A 22,169-nucleotide genomic window follows, 5' to 3' on the forward strand; every position below is an offset into this window, starting at 1 on the left:
CTTCGGAACCCAATAATTAATTCTACTGATAAACAACGCCCTTATTATTTATCTTCAATGTTGTGATCTATCTTGACTTCCCACATAACAGTTTCAGAAAGAGACATTCGGGTATACAAGAATTTTCGGCGTGGGAACATCCCCACCTGCTCGAAGCAGCCGCTCATGAAATTCCACGTTCATGTTTTTCGTTTACACCGACTCCGCCTGGAATCCACCCGGTCTCATATCAGAGGTTCTTTCCCCCGAGAAATGCTGGTCAGAGCGTGACGCTTAACACCCATTACCACGAGGCGACGAAGGTGAGAATACACGGAGCTTTACCTCCGCTCTTATGAACTCACGGCCGTCTGGCTGAGGAGTGACCACACTCTGTCAAGTTCCTCCCGTCGTGATACTTCCTGTCTGTTGCAGACTGCACGGCGGGCGGACAAGTGTTCCGTTTTAGCATGACGTGCTTTTAATACCGGAAACTGTAATGGGCTGATAACAAGCAGGTAACGCACAAGCTAGTTGCTTTATAGGTTTAAGTGATGTGCTAAAGTGAATCAGCTTGTCGGGGCAGTTTACATAGGAAGCGAAATCGGTATATTAAAAGTGAAATTTACAATCTTTTTAAGGATGTTATCCAGAAACATATTACGTTAATTTAGTCCAATCACAGGCTCATAGACTTACTGAACTGATATGTGGCAGAACGTTCGGTCCGTGGATATATACTACAGACTTTTATTGTGCGCAGTTGATGAAAAGGTTATCTTTAGATGGAAAATATTTTCGGAAATTACTTTATGAGCAGACCAAAATTGTGGATGTACAAAAAAATAGGCTCACTTTTATGATTTGTTTTATGTGTTGTGAAGCTTGGTAGCTTGTTAAGGGGGAATACCCAAACTAGCAATACGTGCTTGAAAGCAAAATTCTAAAGGTTATCGCCCTGACGATGGAAACACTAAGTACCTTAGAAAGGTCGGTAAACATCTACGAGACTACACGGAACAAGGAAGACAGCCATTTACGTAAGTTAATTTGTGTCAGGTAGACCTGTTATTGATGATTGGGGTGATCTTAATTTTGTTTCTCGCAACTTATTAAGTCGATGAAATATATGAACTTTATTAATCCAAGATACAATTGTGATTTTAAAACTTATACCTATATCACGAAGGCCTAGGTTATGAAAATTGTTTTCCAGAACCAAGACTCATTTTCTTATTCTCCTTCGACCTGAAAATCTACTTCCCAGCGTTGGCTTCGCCTCTAATGCTCTTCGCTCTGAACATTTGTAATCAGTCACGTCCCCAGCCACCTGTCGTAATCAATTCTGACTATTTCAGGACTACAGATTCTTTCCATTTCGGTACCTACTTTAGTAATCGGCCTAATTATAAACATGGACATAAAATTTCTCACATATTCCGTGTTTCCTTCTTATTTGTAAGAAGTGTTGTCGTACAGCCAACACTTATGTTGGATGTAACTTTTCATCACATCGTCTGTCCATTTTTTTTCCTGACTGCGCTGTGCTGTCACCTTTTATCCATTCGTACAACTAAAAGTGGCGTGATTTTTGTAACAGTTTGTTTGGCCCTCTATGTTACAGGACAGTATAAAAACGGGAAAAAATCCAACCGTAAAAAAGTTTTGTTTTAGAAAATGAAAGTAATTTGTGACATGTTTCAGTGAAAGTGCGACCAACAAAGACGACATTGAACCAGACCACACTTTACGTAGCTTGCACTTTTCCTCAAGCAACAAAAATGGATCTCTTACGGACCAATGTCCATCTTAAACGAAACACTAAAATTATTAGCTCCTAGTTTACAAACACAGAGATAAAGATAAAATAGACCTAACCATAAAATACTGCTAAAGAAGACTTTATGACGTAACTCATTAGAAAACACAAACAGTACAACAGTAATACCGTGTAAGTAGTTAAATCATTTACCTGATTGAAAACCACTGATTCGGTTGAATTGTAACTCTTAAAATATGAAGGCTAGGATGGGCGAGTAAAATAAGCCAAAGTGTTAGAAAATTCTATATACACGCGTTCACAGACGATATTATAATGGCTAGTGTTAGGAAGTGCATTCAACTGAACTGGTTCGAAACAGAATCCACTGGTAGGCTTTTGTATTAAGTCAGAATCTCCGAGTTACTTAGATAATTAGTTACCTGTAGCTGTTTAGTTAATTAGGTAGTTTATTAGTCAGTTAGTACATGGTTTTCCATCTCTAATATAAACTAGCACAATTTTTCAATAAATTCGCATAACTAAATTTCCTTATAGCTTTTCATAATCAATACGAGGGGAAAGCGAATCTTTCTATGTAGGCCTACATATGTATAATGCGCTGATAACTATACTCCGTCTGTGTTATGTTGGGACCTGCGTCACACCTTGCGTTGAAGAGACAGGCTTTATGGCAGTCGGTAGGCTTACGACTTACCTACGCACTTATTGCTAGAATCATTCTATGCGCAATCACAAGAAGTGACTTGAGATTTTTAGTGCATTTTATGTCTAAGCATAAATTTGTGATCTCATTTAGGTTATTTTAGGTACAATAACAGATTGTTGGGATTTTTAAAGGAAGGGAAATTGTATGTGTAAAATAGGCATAAGCCCATGTGATTTTGCTAAACTTTGTTTGGTCGCGGAAAGAAAGAAATTTTGAAATAAACCAACAAGTCTTTGTTTAACAAACACAGTAGGTAATAGAAAAAGAGCTGAAATTATGTAGGCAAGAGCGGTTTCTTTGCGAAATAATGTGTAGTGTGACAGCAATATATTATGAGATAAAATGCGGCATAATGATAAAATAAGAGCCCTTAGCCTCGATAAATTTACGTTTTTAAAAGTGGCAGAATGACTTGTCAACGAAATTATCACAGCCTATTTCAAGATAAGAAAAAATAAGCATAATAAGGTCAAATAGAGGCTTAGGTATACATATAAAATGTTGGAACTAAATATTAATGTTAGCCTACAGCTAGCATAGCATGTTGAATGTTCTCCGAGTTGAATGTGGTCTTAAATTATTCATAAATGTAATTTGTTTTTTGTTAAGATTGCTGTCATTTACAAATATTAAAAAGTTGACACATTTTGAAGGCATTGATAGCTATGTTTATATTCGAGTATGATTTTGTTAATTTTCTTCTTCAGTTTAAAGACTAAATATGACAGTTTAGCTCGTCGTTATTTGTTTACCAAACTCTCTGCTAATGTCTAATACAGATTATCGTTATGGTAATTTTATGCTTTCGCTCAGTAAATTAACAGCACACACATAGACCAGAAGCTGATGTGTCCATTCAGTTGCAAATCGCAGTTTCTGAGTACAGCGATGTGTGCCTTACAATTAGAAGAGCCCGTTATCTGACATAAGCTGTCGTTGTGAAAGTTCCAACTGCACATGCATTTAAATATAAAACTTTGCTGCTAACACTAGCTATTTGTTTTCCAGAAGTTCCCTCGTCCAACCGCATCAAGTCTAAAAATAAATTCGGATGTAATTTCGGGCATTTCGGGGTTTGAACCAAGAATCTTGAACCTTGTGCACATAGCCCTGCTTATGTTATGTTCATAAGAACTACGGTGTTTATAGCTCGAACGTTTTATTTATTTATTTATTTTCTGTTGAGAAAGTGAACAAGTTATAACAAACGATGTGCTACTGTGCAAGGCGACATCTCTCAATAAACGTTTGCGGTAGCCAAAAAACCTGCGTGATTCAGTTTTTGAGGCTTGGGCATAATGCTAGTTAAGTTTATGACAGTTTTGTAGTTTCGAAAGTTATCTAACGACTTCGTAACAGTTGTTGCAGTTATTTAGTGTTGAACGATAAGCTGATTATACACAATGGGCTAGAATGAGGGTGGAGAAGCGGTTTTGGTCTGTTTCAAAATATTGTGAGGCATTAACTATGAGGAACACTTAAAAAAAAAAGGAAAATTTTTCACAATGCTGGTGTTCAGATCGGGATTCAGTAATGAGTTTCGTAAACTGGACCAAAAATAACGAAGACCTAATGAAATTAGTGCATATTTTAGGCTGAAGTTCTGATTAAAAGAACAGCCCCTGTAAAACTCATTTAATATTATATGCACTCAGTGGTAAGATAAAAGTCAATTTTAACTTAAGAAACCAAAAGGCTTAGCCCAATCAAATTTTATTAGTTCCAACCTATAGCCAGTTACTGATACTATTCGCATGCATCAATTCAAGTAAGCTATTCATCAGTAAAACGCATAGGCCTGGTAGTTTTAATTGGCTGGACAATTTCTCACTGTGATAAATACTGAAGATTATATTAACAAAGCGTGTTTCCCAATAGGCACTATTGGGTGATTATGTTTTAACATACAGCTTGACACAATTAAGACAATAAAAATGTATAACTATCGAAAAGTAGTGGAGCTTAGGACTGACTATCTCCACGTCCATTATACGTCCCTTAAACTTATTGTCAGTCAGTTAAGACACAAATGTCAATGATGTTCTTTATATTATGCTGCTTGTAGCGATATATTTCGGTTTTATTAAGCCAGCAAGCTGCTATTAAAAGGACGACCCTACCGAAGTTGGCTATAACACAACAGAAATGCTACCCAAGAACATCGACTTGAGGCCTACATACGTATGTTGTTCAACAGCTGATTCAACGTTCATGTAATAGGCCTAATTTTCAGAGCACTAACTCATCCAGGCCTACAGACCTACGAAAGGGAGGGGCGTACCATAGCTGTCAGAATTAACGTCCGTCGTCCACAAGAAAAAAAAAACCAGAAGCGAGACAGAACGCAGTAGAGTGGATCATCAAGGGTAATCGACCTACACAAAGAAGATATGTTTTCTAGGTTGCAGCGTCGAGTTGTCTGGCGTTTCAAATCAACATCCCAGAAGACAGCCTTGACAATGTGCCTACCTGTGAGGCGCTCCTTGACGACCTGGGACGCGAAGGCTGCAGCTGCCGCGCTCCTCTGCAGCGACGTCGGATCCATGGAGGCCGCTGCTAGCCACGGAAACGGGGCCGCTAGAGCCGGGACTGCGGGACTCCCGGCCCCAGCAGGGCCCCCTAAAGGCGCTGGTGGAGGTGGCCTGTGAGCCGGCACACGAATAACCCCTGCAGCTGTATTGTAAACCAGTCCCGCGGCCGCAAGGGCTGCGGTTGGTAGGCCTGCAGACACCGGACACAAACCACTGGAAGTACTTGTCCGTACACCAGAAGTTGTCGTACCACTGAACTGCACAATAGCCGGATGAGAGTACAAAGATGTGATTGCTTCATGTTGCGAGAGGCCATGTCCTTGAGGATGCAGCAATAAAGTCGAAGCGCCTTTTTCCGCTGCGACTGCAGAGATCCCACTAGGTCGGCTACTGTTGTTTGCCTCAAAGTCCGCGCCAAGAAGGCGTGATATACTGAACGGGAGCGCGTGTCCGGCCGACGACGCCCTGCTGAGAGGCGGCGAAGGCGTCACACCCCTCCCGTCGTCCTCCAGTCTCCTCTGGTGCAGATGATGACAGGTGTTTGGGGGCGAGGCGTCTTGGCGGTTGTGCTCGGACACAGGACTCATTAGAGAACCACCTCCATCACTTCCGGTAGCGCTGCAGCTTCGGACGCCGTCCACGAAGCTGCTGGTGCCACTCTCCTCGTCTGCCGTGGCACTGCACCGACTGTCGGTGTCCACGTTGATCTCCTGGTCATCTTCTTCGTCCGCCATCATCTCTCTGTGTAGCTCCATAACTCGTTCATAAGCCCCCAAGTCTCTACTTCCGCATCTTTCCTGTTCTGATGGACTCGTTATTTCTTATGCTCGGCCAAACCAGGATGAAGGATTATACAGTGACCAGTTTGTTTCAGAATGCTAGAGACGTGGCATTTTAAATGACTAGTACCATCGATTATCAGAGTCTGGATTCACACCTTATACGATCTAACACTAAAACGCTAGGTATTTTTTTTTTGGATGTCCTCCACAGGGAAGAGGTTAAAAGGACTTGCCGAAGTGATCAATTCACTTTGGCTACACGAATAAGCTCAGCGAGTGAAGTAGAATTCCAACACTTCGTGTATTTGAATTTTGATTTGCTGTTCGTCATTGCACAAATACATGTAAATTCACTTTAGTTGACAAGAAGCCTATTGTTATTTATGTTAGTCGCTGTCTTCCTTATAACACATTTCCCTCAATATAAATTACAAAATTGGATTAAATTTATTTAACTTTCTTCTATAAATCTTTCCTATGTTTCAAATTACGTCATTCAAATATTCTCTTCATTCTTTCTTGTTTAATTTTTAAAGACTACACAGGTTTCAGTTAAGAAAAAACCTTCATCTGGCACAATTATAATACCAATTAATTTTGCTTAACTTCTGTTCTGAAGTTCTTTCCGCAGAGCCATTCGTGTGTGTGCATGTCACACGTGTTTTAGGCTACCGCTTGTGTCTAGTTCGCGCACAGTTTCACAGATTGGCACACTTGGTCACCAGCACAGAGTTCTGATGTAGCGTTGCCTGAGCACCGTGACCCCGATATCACACTCGCAGTCCGTCGCAACCCCGTTCCTTGAATGACTCCGAGAACTTTCTCCCCTGCTCTGAACACACGCAGGGCGGGCCAAACCGTCGGTACGTTGAGGGGATTGTTCCCCTCCACCAACACTAACCAGGCACACACTGACCAATCAGAGTAGACCATTTCTCAACGCAATCCCGCCTCTCTTCAAATCTCATTGGTCAAATCTTGATGTCATCAGGAGAAGCACACAAATTGAAACACACTTAACTTTGTTGTAGCAAGGTTTTCATACGATGGCAGCGCCGCTCTGTCGGATTATACAGAGAATTAATTATGCCTCCTTTTCTACTGTACTTTTCTTTTTCTTGCTGCCTGCTATATTTCTTTCCTTAATGGAGGGGAAAAGGAAGCCATCTTTCTGTTTCTACGAAATCTATTAAGTCAAGTGTTGTAGAAAATAAGAAAAAGTATCTGAAATTCGGTCCGCGTTAAGACCATTACATTTCCAGACTAATTTCAGCCACTACGTGCAGGAACGGTGTATCTGCCTAAGTATTACGTCATAAATGTTGGTGTAACTTGTGAGTTAGACTTACCCGATGTCCAGTAAAATGCACAAAATGTTTTCAGAAAGTTAGAATGTGATTCGCAGCCATATCTTTTATTTTGGTTTGTTTAACGACGTTATAAGAAGTTCAGACTAACCTGTATAGTGTCAGATGATAGGATGATTTATACAAATGAACTGGAAAGGATATTAAAGGAAACGGCCTTGGCCTAATTTAAGGCAAGCTTACTATCCCGGCATGTATCTGGAAGAACGTAGGAAAACAGGACACCTCTCAGTCAGGATAACAGGTCCCCAGGCCAACAATTTAATATAGGGTCTCCCAAAAACCGTTCAGGAGTGCCAACCCCTCTGCCAACCCCTCTGCCAAGACAATTGTTGATCTTTAAGAAGTCCCAAACAGATGTGCAACCTGTGAATTACTAGTACCGATTATTTGTGTTTATTGTTTATTCTACTTGACAGCAGCTCAGGCTAGCGTCGATATGATAATTAAATAATAATGAATTGGAAAGGATGTGGAAGGAAGCGGTCATAACCTAATTAAATACTGAGACTGCGGGCTCAGAATATTTTTGCATTCATGGGCCGATATTTTAACCCAAAACCAGTGAAATGTATAAATAAAAATACGTCGTGTAAACCTCATAATTATTTGTTGCTTAATTCTTTACTTTTAACTTGCTTTCAATACTCTAGTAGACCAGATGTGTGGTTAAGAGTGCTGTACGCCTACGTGAACCTACAAACGTAAACATTATGAAATGTTGCCCATTTTACTTCGCCACTCCTACAACCTATGGACTGTGGAACCTGATTCGACTACAACCCCGAGGGTGAAATGTCAAGTTTGATGCCCATACAGAATAACAGCTGAAATTAGGAGATTTTTCACGGACCTAAAAATAAATTCGAACGGCGAAATTTAACAGCTCCAGTTTTGTGATACGAAATTTCTTTAGAAGTGGTTGAATATTATAGGAATTGAAACATTCGGACCAGAAGACACGACTTTTTATTATTGGTTCAACAGAACACATGCCCTTGTTTCATGATCGGCCTTCGTAGGCTATTAGAATCCTATCATCTAAAGTAATTTCATGTGACTGTCGGGTTGCGATGTAGTGTAGGCCTGTGACTCAACGTATTTATCGATAGACCATTAATGAAATTATTTTACGGGCAATAAAACAAGAGGGAAACCATTCTACTCCGTCCTCTTTTATTTTAAAACGAGGCCAATTTTATCTGTTTGCTGTTGTACCTCGGAAATTTCCCTAGCTGGAGACTAATTTTGTTTTCTATTTCCGGGGCGTAATGAGCCTCATCATTAGATGGCTATTAGGGGCCTTTAAGGACTATGGTCATTCCGGCGACAGAGACGAGAGCATGCAACAACGATCCAACATTCGTAAAGACGTAGACGAGACTGGATCTTTTAAGGGTTCCGAGATATTTTCGGCATTCACACACGCCTATGATGGCTAGCAAGTACTGATTTCAAAGTCACGTTGGCCTACATAATTTAGGCTAAATAAATAGACCTATAATATATATGTTGACACTTGAACTGAACGTAACAACGATTTTAAATATAAAAAAAGAGCTTAAAAGGAAATATTTTTAATATAAATTGAAATATTTATAGTAATCTTAACACCAATATTGCGTTGTTTTAATTATCATAGAATGTCCTGATAATTTTTACAATATAATCTTTACCACAGAATAAACTGCTATTAATCACGTGTATATAATTTACTTATTAAAGTACATCTGTTTTTGTAGCTCAATATTTTTCTTCTTCGTTGAGGCTTACATACTGAATAATTCATTGCAGTTGCTTATTTCTGAGTAGTACAGTTGTACATGTATTTTCCTTGTCCTTGGCCTTTGATTTGACGATGAACGGTAAAGTCTGACATCCAGTCAAAATCAGGAAAAAAAATTTTTACCGACACAAAACAAAACAAAATTCCAACGGCAAACTTTCAACAACTATTAGCTTATAATTTTAAACTTCTTCCGAACGCGTTGACTAAAGCAGGACGTGAAACATTTAGACGAACAGAAACGAATTTAGACGATATTTGTGTGTTTTTCATCTAGGAGTTTGAAAATGGTGGTGTGTGCTCACAGTGCAATTATTCCTATCAGCGCTACAGAAAACAGTATCGGAATACAACGTACATTTGGGCATTAAATACTTAAATAAATAAACAAATAAAATAAAGCGTACTTACTTCGTTTACATAAAATACACTGCACAGAAATAACAGAACACAGCAAAATACAACTCGGAATGCAAATTAGGCGTATAGAGTTATACGTTGACCTCCCCTGCAGTTCAAACGCTAAGCACGTCAGTGCGATATCAATCACCCCTTCCCTGGATGGAGATAGACGCACACAAGTACTTACGTGAGAATACGACGTGAGGTTATTGATAGGGAAACAAACGCAGAGATAAAAGGAGGTCCAAAGTATCAGATCTTTTAAAAATAAGCAACTTTTATAAATACGTTGTTTTTATCAAACTGAATGTGAACTTCTTGACGAAGCTCGAAACATTTTGGTTTGATCACCTTACCCGGCGTGTCTTCGTAATCTAAAGTATGAAGTTAGCACGAAATTAGGATTAAAATGCACGAAGTTAATCCTTCGAACAGAAGAAAATCTGAAGATTTCCGTCTTCTGGGTTGTTGCGCTGTGTAGTCTGGTAGATGTTAACCAACGTTTCAGAGGTCATACTGCCTCCGTCATCAGGACGATGAGTATGAAGATTTCTGTCTTCTGGGTTGTTGCGCTGTGGAGTCTGGTCGATGTTTACCAACGTTTCAGAGGTCATACTGCCTCCATCATCAGGGCGATTCTTAGTATAAAGATTTCTGTCTTCTGGGTTGTTGCGCTGTGTAGTCTGGCCGATGTTTACCAACGTTTCAGAGGTCATACTGCCTCCGTCATCAGGACGATGAGTATGAAGATTTCTGTCTTCTGGGTTGTTGCGCTGTGTAGTCTGGTAGATGTTAACCAACGTTTCAGAGGTCATACTGCCTCCGTCATCAGGACGATGAGTATGAAGATTACTGTCTTCTGGGTTGTTGCGCTGTGGAGTCTGGTCGATGTTTACCAACGTTTCAGAGGTCATACTGCCTCCATCATCAGGGCGATTCTTAGTATAAAGATTTCTGTCTTCTGGGTTGTTGCGCTGTGTAGTCTGGCCGATGTTTACCAACGTTTCAGAGGTCATACTGCCTCCGTCATCAGAGCGGAAATCTTCATACTCACCGCTGTGAGAACCTCAAGTCTTACACAGAAGAAAATCTATTTGGTGGCAATAATGTACGCTTTTGTTTTCTCGGGTGGTATCAGCTTCGAATATCTGCACGTAATTTATTAAGCAAGGTTTAGGGTTGTAAAATCTAGGAGGATTGAATGATCGGGACATGTAGCACTCGCGGCAGGACAGTTCTTCAACAACAAGTTCCTCGGAGTCTGCTCTCGGAGTCTGTTCTATGAGGTCAGTTGAACCATATCAGATAATGAACGATATCAATTCGTGTGCAACTCGGTTAGTAGTGAGTTATAAATTTTGTAAGGGAAACTGTATAACTGTGTTTCGTATCGTTTTGGAATTGCCTTTCGGGGAAATTTGTTAGGAACTGCAGTTGATATGAAGCCGCAGAAACGACACAACTCTTCCTATTCTATCAAGTCGAGTTCCAAGTGATATTTCCTCTACCCTAACGAAGTAGCCGACGTATAAAGACAGAGCCATGCAAATTTTAAATCACTCCAACCAACAGAAAGCCATCGATTGCTACTAATTGGATCTGACTTCAGCCGCGGGCGCCATCATGGAAGGAAAAGCTGTTCCTCTCGCGTCTCCCCCATGCAAAGTAGAAATCATTATTAATAGAATTAACCTTTCAGGAGAAAAACCGACTAAGTCATAGACTTGTACTAACCTTGGCATATAGAAATGAATATAGTGCCTATAACAGTTTTAGTTGCTTAGAATCTTTTATTAATTTACGAAGTTGTATCGACTGTAAATTTTATATAGCGTCGATTGATAAGAAATAGATTTAATTTTGACCGAACGTTACAGTGCAGTGATTAGAATTACTTTTTAGGGGGGGGGGGGAGGTTCCGTTTTCAAATTTCGGCAGGAATCTTCAGATATATTTCGTCCATCTTGATAAAAGTTGGAAGAGTGATGTAAAGCCCTTCTTTTAATACAATCTCCGATTCATAATCATCCTACCATTCTATGTCATATAACGTATATAGTCGACACGGTGTCGTTAAAAACCAACGAAGTGATACGAACAGTGAATCAGGTAGGATTTCAACCAGGCGACGGTTTTCCTAAGATAAAAGCGGTCGGAGCTAACAACTCACCTCAATCTAAAATCAACGTAAAGATTGCGTCGAGAAAAATTGTCTCCACTTCTTCATACATATTCATGACGTGGTGATTAATTAAGCAAAAGATTTTTCCAACTTCGAATATGACCGTAGTCCTATTTATTATGAGTTCAATTCAAGATTTTTAAAATGTTGACTAAAATAACTTACAAGTTTCTTAGGCCTAAAACTACCTTCTCCTTTCTATCTATTCGTGTCCTTGTTCCGTCCACAATTTTGACGACAAACAGTCCCAAGTTATTTTATATTCCCTTGATTTTATGCTTAGCCAAATATTTCCAAGTACCTTTGATCTAACTTGAACCTAATCCTTGGGATAACAGACTCCATCAAACAAAGTCCTTATTGACAATCTGAAAGTCGCTCACCTGACTCAAGGATTACCCACATGACAAACGGTTTGTTATCATACATAGAAGTTTCCCACTGGACGCTGTCTTAAGCCAGTAGAATCCACTCCACATCCCCATAGCCTATAATTTTTCTTTAAGATCCACTTTAATATTATATTTTAGTCTATGCCTAGGTTTTTAAAGTAATATATTGTTTTAGTGTTTTTCGACAATAGTTGTGAACTCTTTGCATTCCTAGATGTGTGCTACACGCGCGTCCTAATTCATCGTCTTTGATAGTATCACCCTAACTGTCAAACATCTGGTGGATATTATTTTGTTCGTAGCGTATAAAAGTGTTGGCAACACAGCAGAATATTGTATTGGTAACAAAACAATGAGTGTAGTAGACCTATATATTGTGCAGTGCCAAGTTTCTAAATCTCTTTCTTTCCAAATTATTGATTTCTGACTGGAAGTGTAATGACAATTTTTCGTGCCTCCAAAATGTAACTTAAGGCACTTGCCTCAGTGAGAGTTGTTAAAAGGGTAAAATGTGAATCCGATAAATGTGATGGTCGAAACCTCTTTAGAAACGAGTGGACTACACATAAAACATATCAACTACATTTATCATCCGAACCAACGTATTTCGTGGAATGCAGATTACTCGTAGGATATTAACATTTTCAGGTATTCCCCATTGATCAGTCTTCCGTTTGAAAGTTTTGTTATAGGCCTATATACCATTAAAATTCTTGGACAAATCTCTTGATCACGCGCTGGGTCTCCGCAGACAAACGGTTCGTTCAGTGGCCCATAAACGAAGCTGCCACGTCGTGTGGCCTCTAAGAATCCCTTCAGTTCTGGTTTCTTATTGCCTTCAGATTCTGACTTTGCGAATGTTTCGTTATACTCGTAAGTATTCAGAAAACATGACCTTTGAGAAATGCGCCTGTCACGTCAGAGATTTCTGCAGCCAATGAGCTCTGTGTGGACAAGGTGTTGGCTGAATACTGACGTCTTTACGAAGGATTTCCCCAAAGATTTTTCTTTGTGTTTGATTGGTCGCATGTCTGATTGGTGATTCCCCACGCGAGGATTCCCCACGTAATCACTACTGCCAATAGAAAACACACGCAGTTTCTCAAAAAAAAATTTTTTTTCTGATTTTAATAAGAATCGAAATATAACGACAAATTTTAGTACAACTCGACAATACGAAATATTATGAGAATTCGTACACAATTCTCGAGTTGTTAGACCCACATGTAAATCAAATAGGCGCAGTTTTATACCTTTTGCTGCGAACGCGGCTAATTGTGTTTCATAAATAGCCCACACCACTTTGCAGTGAAAATGATTTTGTGGATGTTGAAACGTGTAGTTTGGTAGAACTTGATCGACGCTTCAGAGGCACATACTTTCTCCATTATAAGGGCGATTACTGCTTTCAGGTTGCTGAGCTATGAAGATAATTTGACTTAAAGGCGAAAATGTAGTGGAGATTACTTATCTTAAGGAGGAGATTAATAATTCATTTCCTTCTAACTTTCACATTTTGATAAGTGTGGTTGATTGATTAATTAGTTGGGTAGTTAGTTATTTATTCATGTGCATCTCGTTGTTTAAATTTATAAAATGTTTATCTTAATTTGTAAACATAATTACCTTACAAATTGACAGGCCTACTAACAATCTTACTAAAGAAGAACTTCCAGGGACATGACAATTAAAGGACATTCACTCAATCAATCAATATATATGATGTCTAGAGTAGCTTGGATTGAAATGATGATAAGGTCCAGTTGTTGGCTGTTGTTAAAGTGGAACGTTGGGTTTTATAAGAGACGATGAATAACGTGACCAGCTGAGCGAGTAACAGATTCTCAAGAAGGACTATGATCCATGGAGTTAATTACTCAGTTATTCAATCGCGTGAAATTCCTTGTCAGAACGTAAGCGTTAAACAGAGACAGATTTTAATAATGTAATAACAGAGGCAGTACGCTGAGACAGAAGACCCAAGTGGATGAAGCGTGCAAAGCATAACCCATTCTCGCACTAAGACTGAAAATGAGGAATGAGGTTCATTGTGTTTGAAAAATTAAATCCCTTCACACGGCCACTGCGTCACCGATCTCCTCGGAGTCGAGCACTGCGCTGCTTTTGCAGTAGGTTAGCTCTTGATAGCAAAACTGACTCACGTACGGCCCACCTCAGTCACTGTCACTAGATTCATCCAACTGCTTTCCTTTTCGGAAATAAATGTACGTTTATGGGTAAAATATTGCGTGATATAAATAGCAAGGGACTTCAAATTATATCAGAGAGTTATCCTAAGCAAAGATTTGTAGCCTGCCACTGAGATTACACATTTAATGATATGAAGAAGAAATATATTTTAATTAGAAAATATCCCTCTTTTATCGGCAGGGGTGTAGTCTTAAAACAGAAATGCTGGAGTGGTCCAACAAGCAGTTCCAGGTTTAAATAAAGAAGCATTAATCGTGATATAAGGCTTTTCTCCTTGTTACTTGATAATCGCTTTACACTTTTAAAAGAATAAATAAACCGTGAACAAACCACACAAGAGCTCAATATAATATTCACCGATTGGATGCTGAAAACACTGATGTAGGTTAACACCCGAGGTAGATACATTTTTATTATTATATTATTATTATTATTATTGAATTGAATTGAATTGAATTGAATTATTCAGTGTTCTGTCTTACGACAGGTCCATTGCTCTGCCCAAAAAGAGCTCTCCAGTTTTCCCTATTCTCAGCTTCTCGTTTTAATTCCTGGAACTTCATCTTCTTTCCTTGTTTCAGATCAGGTTGAAAACTGATCTCGAGAAATTCTCTTGTGTGGGAGAAGAAACCAATAGCGGTGCCAGTTATTACGAAACAGGAGCTGGATGCAGAGGATTTAGGAAGTAAAGTCCCCTACGGCATCTCACGCAACAAGGCACAGACAACCAGGACGGACGGACTGACGTCAGGAAGCATTACAATATGAGACATGCCTTAAAATGGACAAGCATCAAACAAAATGGCGGTTATGGTGTCTTTTATGATCCGAAGGATATAACTTTGTAGTGTTTATTACAGCTAGTACACAGGCCTACCTCTGAAATGTGTTGTTAACAAACAAAAAATTATCGATGACGGATTATAATGTCAAGCGACTACCACGTATTTTTTTCGATTTTCCTGAAATAAAGTAGGACTGCCTTAATAAAATTCGCATATATATAAAGTCAAGACCTTAAGCTGAACGGCGTCGCTGGTTTCCACGCCTCTGCCATTTTGGTATTTTTGAGTTAAAATGTGCGTATGGAATGATCTCCAGTGTCGTGTTAACACAGATCTTACACCTTATGTTTAGGATAGCGAATATAAATCTCATAACGCTCATCTGCATTTGAATAAGGAGAAAATGGGGAAGTAGTATCTTAGTCATACGATTTTGATGAAAGGAAGGCTGTTACTTAGGAGGTTAAATGAATCTAATTTATTTATAATTTCCGATTAAAGTTGTTTATTATAATATACTCTTTACATAACCTAGCCATTTCAGAAAAGAAACACTTTAAATATGGAATAGTCCTAAATAATAGAGAGACAAAGTTAAGTAAATATTTTCTTACTCGAACGAACTGATCCACCTGTCACAAAAAGGATGAACTCTGCGGTCGTCACGCTCGGTTGCCTGTTGCAGAATAAATGTAGAATGCTTACTGCTTTTGGACGTAGTTAGGTGTGTTTCCATAATTAAAAACTCCGAAAGAGGAGAATATGCGATGCTCTTGCCCTGAAACAGAAACTAGCGATGGTGGAGACCGTTTTAGTTGGCAACTGTGTGGTATGTTAACTCAAATGGGAGAGAAGGCACGGCGACCGACTCTGCTAGCTTCAATTCGAGAATTAGGAATAGCACTTATGCCGACAATGAATTAAAGATGGACCCTCCTCTGGCCTCCTCGTTCCAACTCTCTGATAATGCTTCCAGCGGTGAAATGTCGCATCTCAATTAGCCACGATCAGGAGGGATTCAGTGGCGGTTTCCTTTTAAGGGGGGAGAGCACAGAATCCATCGATTCTGAACCTTGTGCAGTCTAATGGGGTGGAAGTGACAGGAGACACACAGGCAAGCTGTTTTTAAACTTACTACAGAAGGAAGCTCAGTCGATAACGTGTTGACTGCTCGTTACGTTCTCACTGCGTTACACGAATTTTACCGCCTCCTACCTAAATGTAAAAGATGAAATATTTGTTGTTTATATGGTAGTAAAACTTTTGTGTCATGAGAAAAGAACAAATTTTTAGGTTGAAGATGACTGTCTGCTGGGGTTTTGCACCATGTAATCCGGTAGAAGTTAGCCGACGTTTCAGAGGTGTTTACTGCTTCTGTAATCAGACCGCCCTGATAATAAAGCCAGCAACAGATTTTATTGATGGCTTTATCACAAAAAAATCCCAGCCTCATTTATGTTCCAAATTCACGACTTACTAAACGAAAAGCCTTTTCCTGATTTTACGTGTCTAATAAGTGTCAAAGGAATAAATTACATCAAACCGGTCATGAATTATGTTGATCACGATTACCGAGATTAATGGATGTTTGTTCTAGATGGGATACAACCAGCAAAGAGGACCAGAACAAATGAAACGTTGAGCTAAAAACCAAAACAGTAGCCTTCAATGGGAATTAGAAACTTATTTGTAGTTACGGTGGCAAATGAGAAAAAGTTTAAAATGAAATACTATCATTTAGACTATTGGCAGATAATAAAACTATTTTAACAGTATTTAAATGTATTAGTATTGCTATATACGACTGGAGATAATGTTACTCGATGTGTGATGTTTCACGGCAACTTGATATGATAAAGTTCGCTGGGTCTACCAGTTGTGTCAATACCCTGAGGACGAGGACAGAGATGGTTCTCGAAAAAAAATTTTCTTTTCGCCTTTTAACCACCAGACACCGCTGGTAACCCGAGAGAACTTCGTTATACAATGTTACTCGTCTATTTAACTTTCTGAAATATTATAAATAGTGCCTTCCACTTTACCTGAAGTTTGGATTTTGTGACATATGCCCTTTTCATTTAGTTGATGGCGTTGGTTGATGTACTTTGTTTCAGAAAACGAGTACTAGTTCCAAAATACACGAAACTGTACATTAACTCTACCTCCCAATAATTTAGTAACAATTTCCTGTCCGATTCATATTGAACACCGTTGCGACAGTAATCGACGAGGTTGACATTAAGAAATAAATATCGAATACTTAGCGATACATCTACTTCCAATACCATTAGACCCTAGTCATCTGTCTATTGTAAACGCCACATGAAAGCTACAAGCCTGAGCTATATTGCTAATGATCTTCCTTCAATGTAGGGGAACTATAACTGTTTGGTTTGTAATTTGTGTGTGCTCCCTGAACAAAATATTTACATTGGACCTGCAGAAATGGTCACGTTAAAGATATTAAGAAAAATAATTTACCTTGTGTACCTAAAGGAGGTTGTAAATTCCCTGTTAGTTTGCATGTAAAATGTTACGTTATCGCTAGACTCTTAAAGTAAGCCTGCAAATAATTACCACTGTAACCTTGCTGTAAAAATTTGATCAGTAAAATGTTGGAAGAACAGACAATGGCGTGTGAGCTACCCCTCAGCATTTCAGCACTAGCATATCTATTGTAGACCTATAGGCTCTTTACTTCAATTACCATATAATTTATTAAAGCGCCTAATAGGATTTTCAAAATCGATTTATTCTTAATTACAGATTAACACAACAGGCTTATAAAATTCTTGTTGGCTGTCTCGAAGAAAGAAATTAGGGACTATATATAGCAATGTTTTTATAATTTCACTTTAGGGATGTACCTGTGATAATGAAATTATAAGAAACTAAAGATGGCTTCGTATTTTAATATTTCCATATAACCTACGCTATTTTGAACTTTTCTGAAAAATATTTGAGTTTAATGATTATAGGTCTTACCTTATATAGACCTAGACAAAACAGCCCACGTACTCCCCGAAGAACCCGATAGCATTACCTCAAACTTCGAACACATCGTAAAAGAATGTTCTGTACAGTTATTCATTCATGCTGGAAATTTTACTTAATAATCATCCTGCATTCCTTACTTAATTGAATTCATGACGTAATAACCAGCAGCTAGGCTATAAAGTTGTATCCACTGAATCCTCTCTGACTTCTACTAAAAATAAAACAAAACCATCGGACTTCCATCCACTTGCTGTCTTTTTTACTACCATTCATTTGTTACTCCCTTCCCCCGTCTAGTGGTGCGGCGCGGCGTGGCCATGTTGAAACATTGATGTGTTTAGAACCCACGAGAGCGCGTGGCAGAGCAAGTGAGTGATAGAGAGAGATAGGAGGTAAAAGAAATGACGGCACAGCCAACCACACGGCAGATAAATAGAAACAACAATGGGCCACTCCAACAATAGAAACCTTACAGCTCTTTTTCGCCTTCTCGAAAAGTATAGCTAGCCAAACTTTGCAGTTGCCTCAAGGCTGATAAGTCCACTTCGTATCGCACTGAAACGTCGTAGGCCTACTTTAACAGATAGGAACTTGCTGAAACTGATGTGTGTGCTCGCACGCAACACCCAGAAGGCAGTCATTTTCAAAAGCTGTATTAGTGCATATTTATTTATATCTGTGAATATAGATTTAAACATTTAGTCATCGCATAAATTCTTGTTCTTCCTAGGGTAATAAGTCTTATATAAATATCCACAATCATTGGAAACAGAGGTCAAGTTTTACTAGCGCTTAGATCTATGAAGTCACCGTAGCACGTGCGTACAGGAGATTCAATACGCTACTGCCGTAGGCGAAGTTCGGTTGTTATTAGAATAATAACACAGCAAATAGCCATTTTTACTTTCTTGCGCCTAACTACGTTCGTGGAGCAGAGTCCTCGAGAAGCCGGACAAGCCGCCTTCAGAGCTGTGATTCGTTTTCTAGCTTGTAGTAGGCTACACGCAAGAGTTTCAGAAACTAGAAGTATTTTGAGTTTTGGATAAGCCACCTTGTCCTAATCAAGAAGGGCTAATATTATTTTAATGCTGTATTTATAATGAAATATGCCCAATTAGTGCAAGTGCTGATATACAGTTTTAAAATATTTAAAAAAAAATCGTTGTTTTCTCCGGCGTGTCTGTCTGTAACCATAATTTCCACATCTGCTGAAGAAGCTACTTGGGAAATGTCCTTTCTTGGACGACATGCCTTCATTCAAGTTATTCGGCTATACGCATTGCCTACACTGCAGGCAGTTTGCCTTGTGCCACTTCTGTTACGATAGACATACAATTTATATACGTCCCTAACCTCTCTATATATCTGCTGCAGTCCGAGCGGACCTCCGCCTTGCCCCTCTGCCCTAAGGATCCATGCACATTTATATCGCAGCGAAATCTTCCAGTTCTTCAGCCGCAACCCCGCTTTGTGTCTCCGTTCACAAGTGGTCTAAAGACCGTTACCGTTTAATTGTGTTTTCACGGCGCGAGCTGAGATTTAAAATGAGCAAGTAAACGATTGCTAAATTCCATCTGCAGACTCCTTGAAGAGCTGAGAGGCTCAGAGCCAGTCAGGAAGTTTCCGATCTATTTTAGGACCCGAAGGTTCATAATTATGTCCAAAGTCGTTCGCTAATGGTACCTATCAAAGTCAGCTTAATCTAATGAACGTCCTCTCACCACTCTTATGACTCATTTTAATAGTCTATGATCTTTCCAACGAGGGCTAATCCTAAGGTTAACATTTTGGCTGCTGTTCTCAGTCCGTCATGCTACTTGTTCATCTTCGTACACTCCACTACCTCAATAGTATTTGGTGACGCTCCTAATATCCCCCATCGCCCTATTACTTTCTCATTTCAGGATTTTCAATCAAAAATTTGTAAGCATTTTTCATCTTTACGGGCCTGTAGCTTAGTCAGTTTACCGACTAAGGTATCAAACTTTATACAGTTCTTTAATATTTTTTATGAAGTTATTATGATAGGTTTATCAGACAGTCAATAAAGCAACGGTCATTCAGTTAGTACGTCGTGATGTCGAACCCCATTCGGGGCTCATGGCTGTATTTTGCAGTCTGAGTCTTGACATTTAAATCGATTCACGGCTGAAGCAGAGGCCTTATTCTAATTTCTATGTCGAGGACATCGAATGGTTGCCTAAGAGGGGGGGTAGTCCGTCAGGCCGAAAAGTTAAGCTAACAACTCAGTACCAAAGCATGGTGATTTGCCTCACGCGTGGTGCGGAATGTAGGGTAAACGTCTGTAATATATTTAATTATGTTCGTTGTTATTTAGAATGCTTCTCCCGCCTCGGTTTCAACACTATGAAGGTGAAAGTTAGACGCTAGTAACAAGGTTAAAACTAAACGTGTTCATGTATCTCCACCAAAATCAGAAAAATATTACAATTTGGGAAAGAAGCGACGGCAAAATAATCAAAATTGGTACTTATCGACACAAAAGTAAAGAACAGGTTAATTTTGGAGGAATCTCGCTGCCAACTAATTTATAATTTGTATCAACCGATCTTCTATAAAAAAAACCTGAAGATTAATGTAGATACAAAACTATAATTTCACCTTTTGCTTTAAACAGTACTAAACTTTGTTTTTCACCATTAAGCGGAGAACATATAGAATATTCGAGAACAGGGTGCTGACGAGTTTGTTTGAACCTAGGGAAGAGGAGACGACTTGGGGACCTATGCGTTATTGGAGGATAATATTAAAATGAATCTCCAAATATATAATTTAATGATGTGGACTGGATTTATCTTATACGTGAAGATATGAAACAGTGATGAGTTCTCATGAGAATTCATCTTCATGTTCTATAAAAGGCGAGCTATGCCCTGACTAACTGAGCGATTGTTTTCTTCCGAACAAGAACTTTGCTCCTCGGAGTTAGTTTAGTTGTAAGTTGCTGATGCCGGTATGAGGGAAAGTGACAAATACAGCATCCGTAAATAATCACCAGTCATTGTGTCAAAAGCAATATTGCTATAATAACAAAGTAGAATTTAATATATCCATTTCTTTTACAATGATGCCATTCTCACATAGGCCTACTTATATGACATTATTTTTCCTTGTTTCGGGCTTTTTCCGGGACAAGGCCGGTATTTATTTTTTGCTGTGTAAGTTACCGGAATTCTTGCCGATCACGGCAACTGCTTTCATCTGAATGGAAGTCCAGGCCATTGCTTGACCTGGTCCAACTGAAGGAGAGTGAAGTGATGTAGTGATTAGACATTCAGAACGAAAGACGGAGATGAGTATACGCACATAAACGTCCGCCTTTGTGGTGGATCCCGCTCCAAAATTAGCAAAATGATGTAAGGATCGTATCTGTCGCGTTATTGACTTTATTTTCAGCCTAGTTCCTTGAGAATATAAAGATTTGTCAACTTAAAGAGTTATTGCTGTCCGTCCGTATTTCCACATTTTGAACCAACTGATAGAATGTATTAGGAACCTGATTTGAACATCACATCACTCGATAGCAAGTTAACCTACTACTTTCTATTTTGTATTCCATCAGTAATATCAACATATTGACCATGTGAACTTTCAAAGTGGACATGAAACTAGACAAGTCTCAATGTACTAGTGCAGCATCTTGAAAATATGGTGTTATAGTAGATCTTACAGAAAAACTCAACTTCTATTAACATAATTATTATGCTGCATATAAAACAACAACTTGGCGACTGCACAAAACCCGTGGGACTGTTTAGTTTCTTTTGTTTGCAGTAATTAATGGATTACAAGAATTCAGTAGGTAGACATCTGTGTGGATGTTATATCATAAGTGCATTTATTTTGAAAACTGCCGTCTTCTGACTTGTTGCGCCATGTGGTGTGGTAGAAATGTATCGAAGTTTCAGAGGTGCTTGCTGTGTCTATCATCAGGGTAATTGCAGAGGCTGGGCAGAACATCTAGAACGCAATGGGTGGGATGAGACATTAGTATAACGTGTTTGAAAAACCTGAAAGAACTGCGCCATTCGAAATATCTGCTCATACATTGGGGATAATATTAAAGTAGATATTAAGCAAATAGGATTCATATGGCTTAGGATAGGTTAGGTTTGTTGGTGGCAGGAAACGAATCTTCCGCTGCTATAGATGGCAGGTTATGTTCAATTAACTGAGCGATTATTAAATTCTCAGAATGGATTCTACTCCCATGCATTTAGTTGATGATTGTATGTGAATGTCGAG

General features: G+C 39.0%; 1 protein-coding gene and 1 long non-coding RNA gene across 3 annotated transcripts in view; one reads left to right on the forward strand and one right to left on the reverse strand.

The window, feature by feature from the left end:
* Positions 1-6,600, reverse strand: part of C15 (homeobox protein C15) — a 64,335-nt gene extending 57,735 nt beyond the window's left edge. For both annotated transcript variants that reach the window (XM_087351671.1, XM_087351670.1), the window contains exon 1: positions 4,938-6,600. In XM_087351671.1, the coding sequence (XP_087207797.1) occupies positions 4,938-5,754 (817 nt within the window). In that variant the 5' untranslated portion in view covers positions 5,755-6,600. The remainder of the gene's footprint in view (positions 1-4,937) is intronic.
* Positions 1-16,856, forward strand: part of LOC147873265 (uncharacterized) — a 55,724-nt gene extending 38,868 nt beyond the window's left edge. The window contains exon 2 of the long non-coding RNA XR_015535889.1: positions 14,703-16,856. This is a non-coding gene — a long non-coding RNA (uncharacterized LOC147873265). The remainder of the gene's footprint in view (positions 1-14,702) is intronic.
* The last annotated feature ends 5,313 nt before the right edge of the window (positions 16,857-22,169 follow it).

This window comes from Zootermopsis nevadensis, unplaced genomic scaffold, assembly GCF_977971745.1.
Source record: "Zootermopsis nevadensis isolate Lab colony 2312 unplaced genomic scaffold, Znev_1.0 Znev_ptg000020l, whole genome shotgun sequence".
Taxonomy (NCBI): domain Eukaryota; kingdom Metazoa; phylum Arthropoda; class Insecta; order Blattodea; family Termopsidae; genus Zootermopsis; species Zootermopsis nevadensis.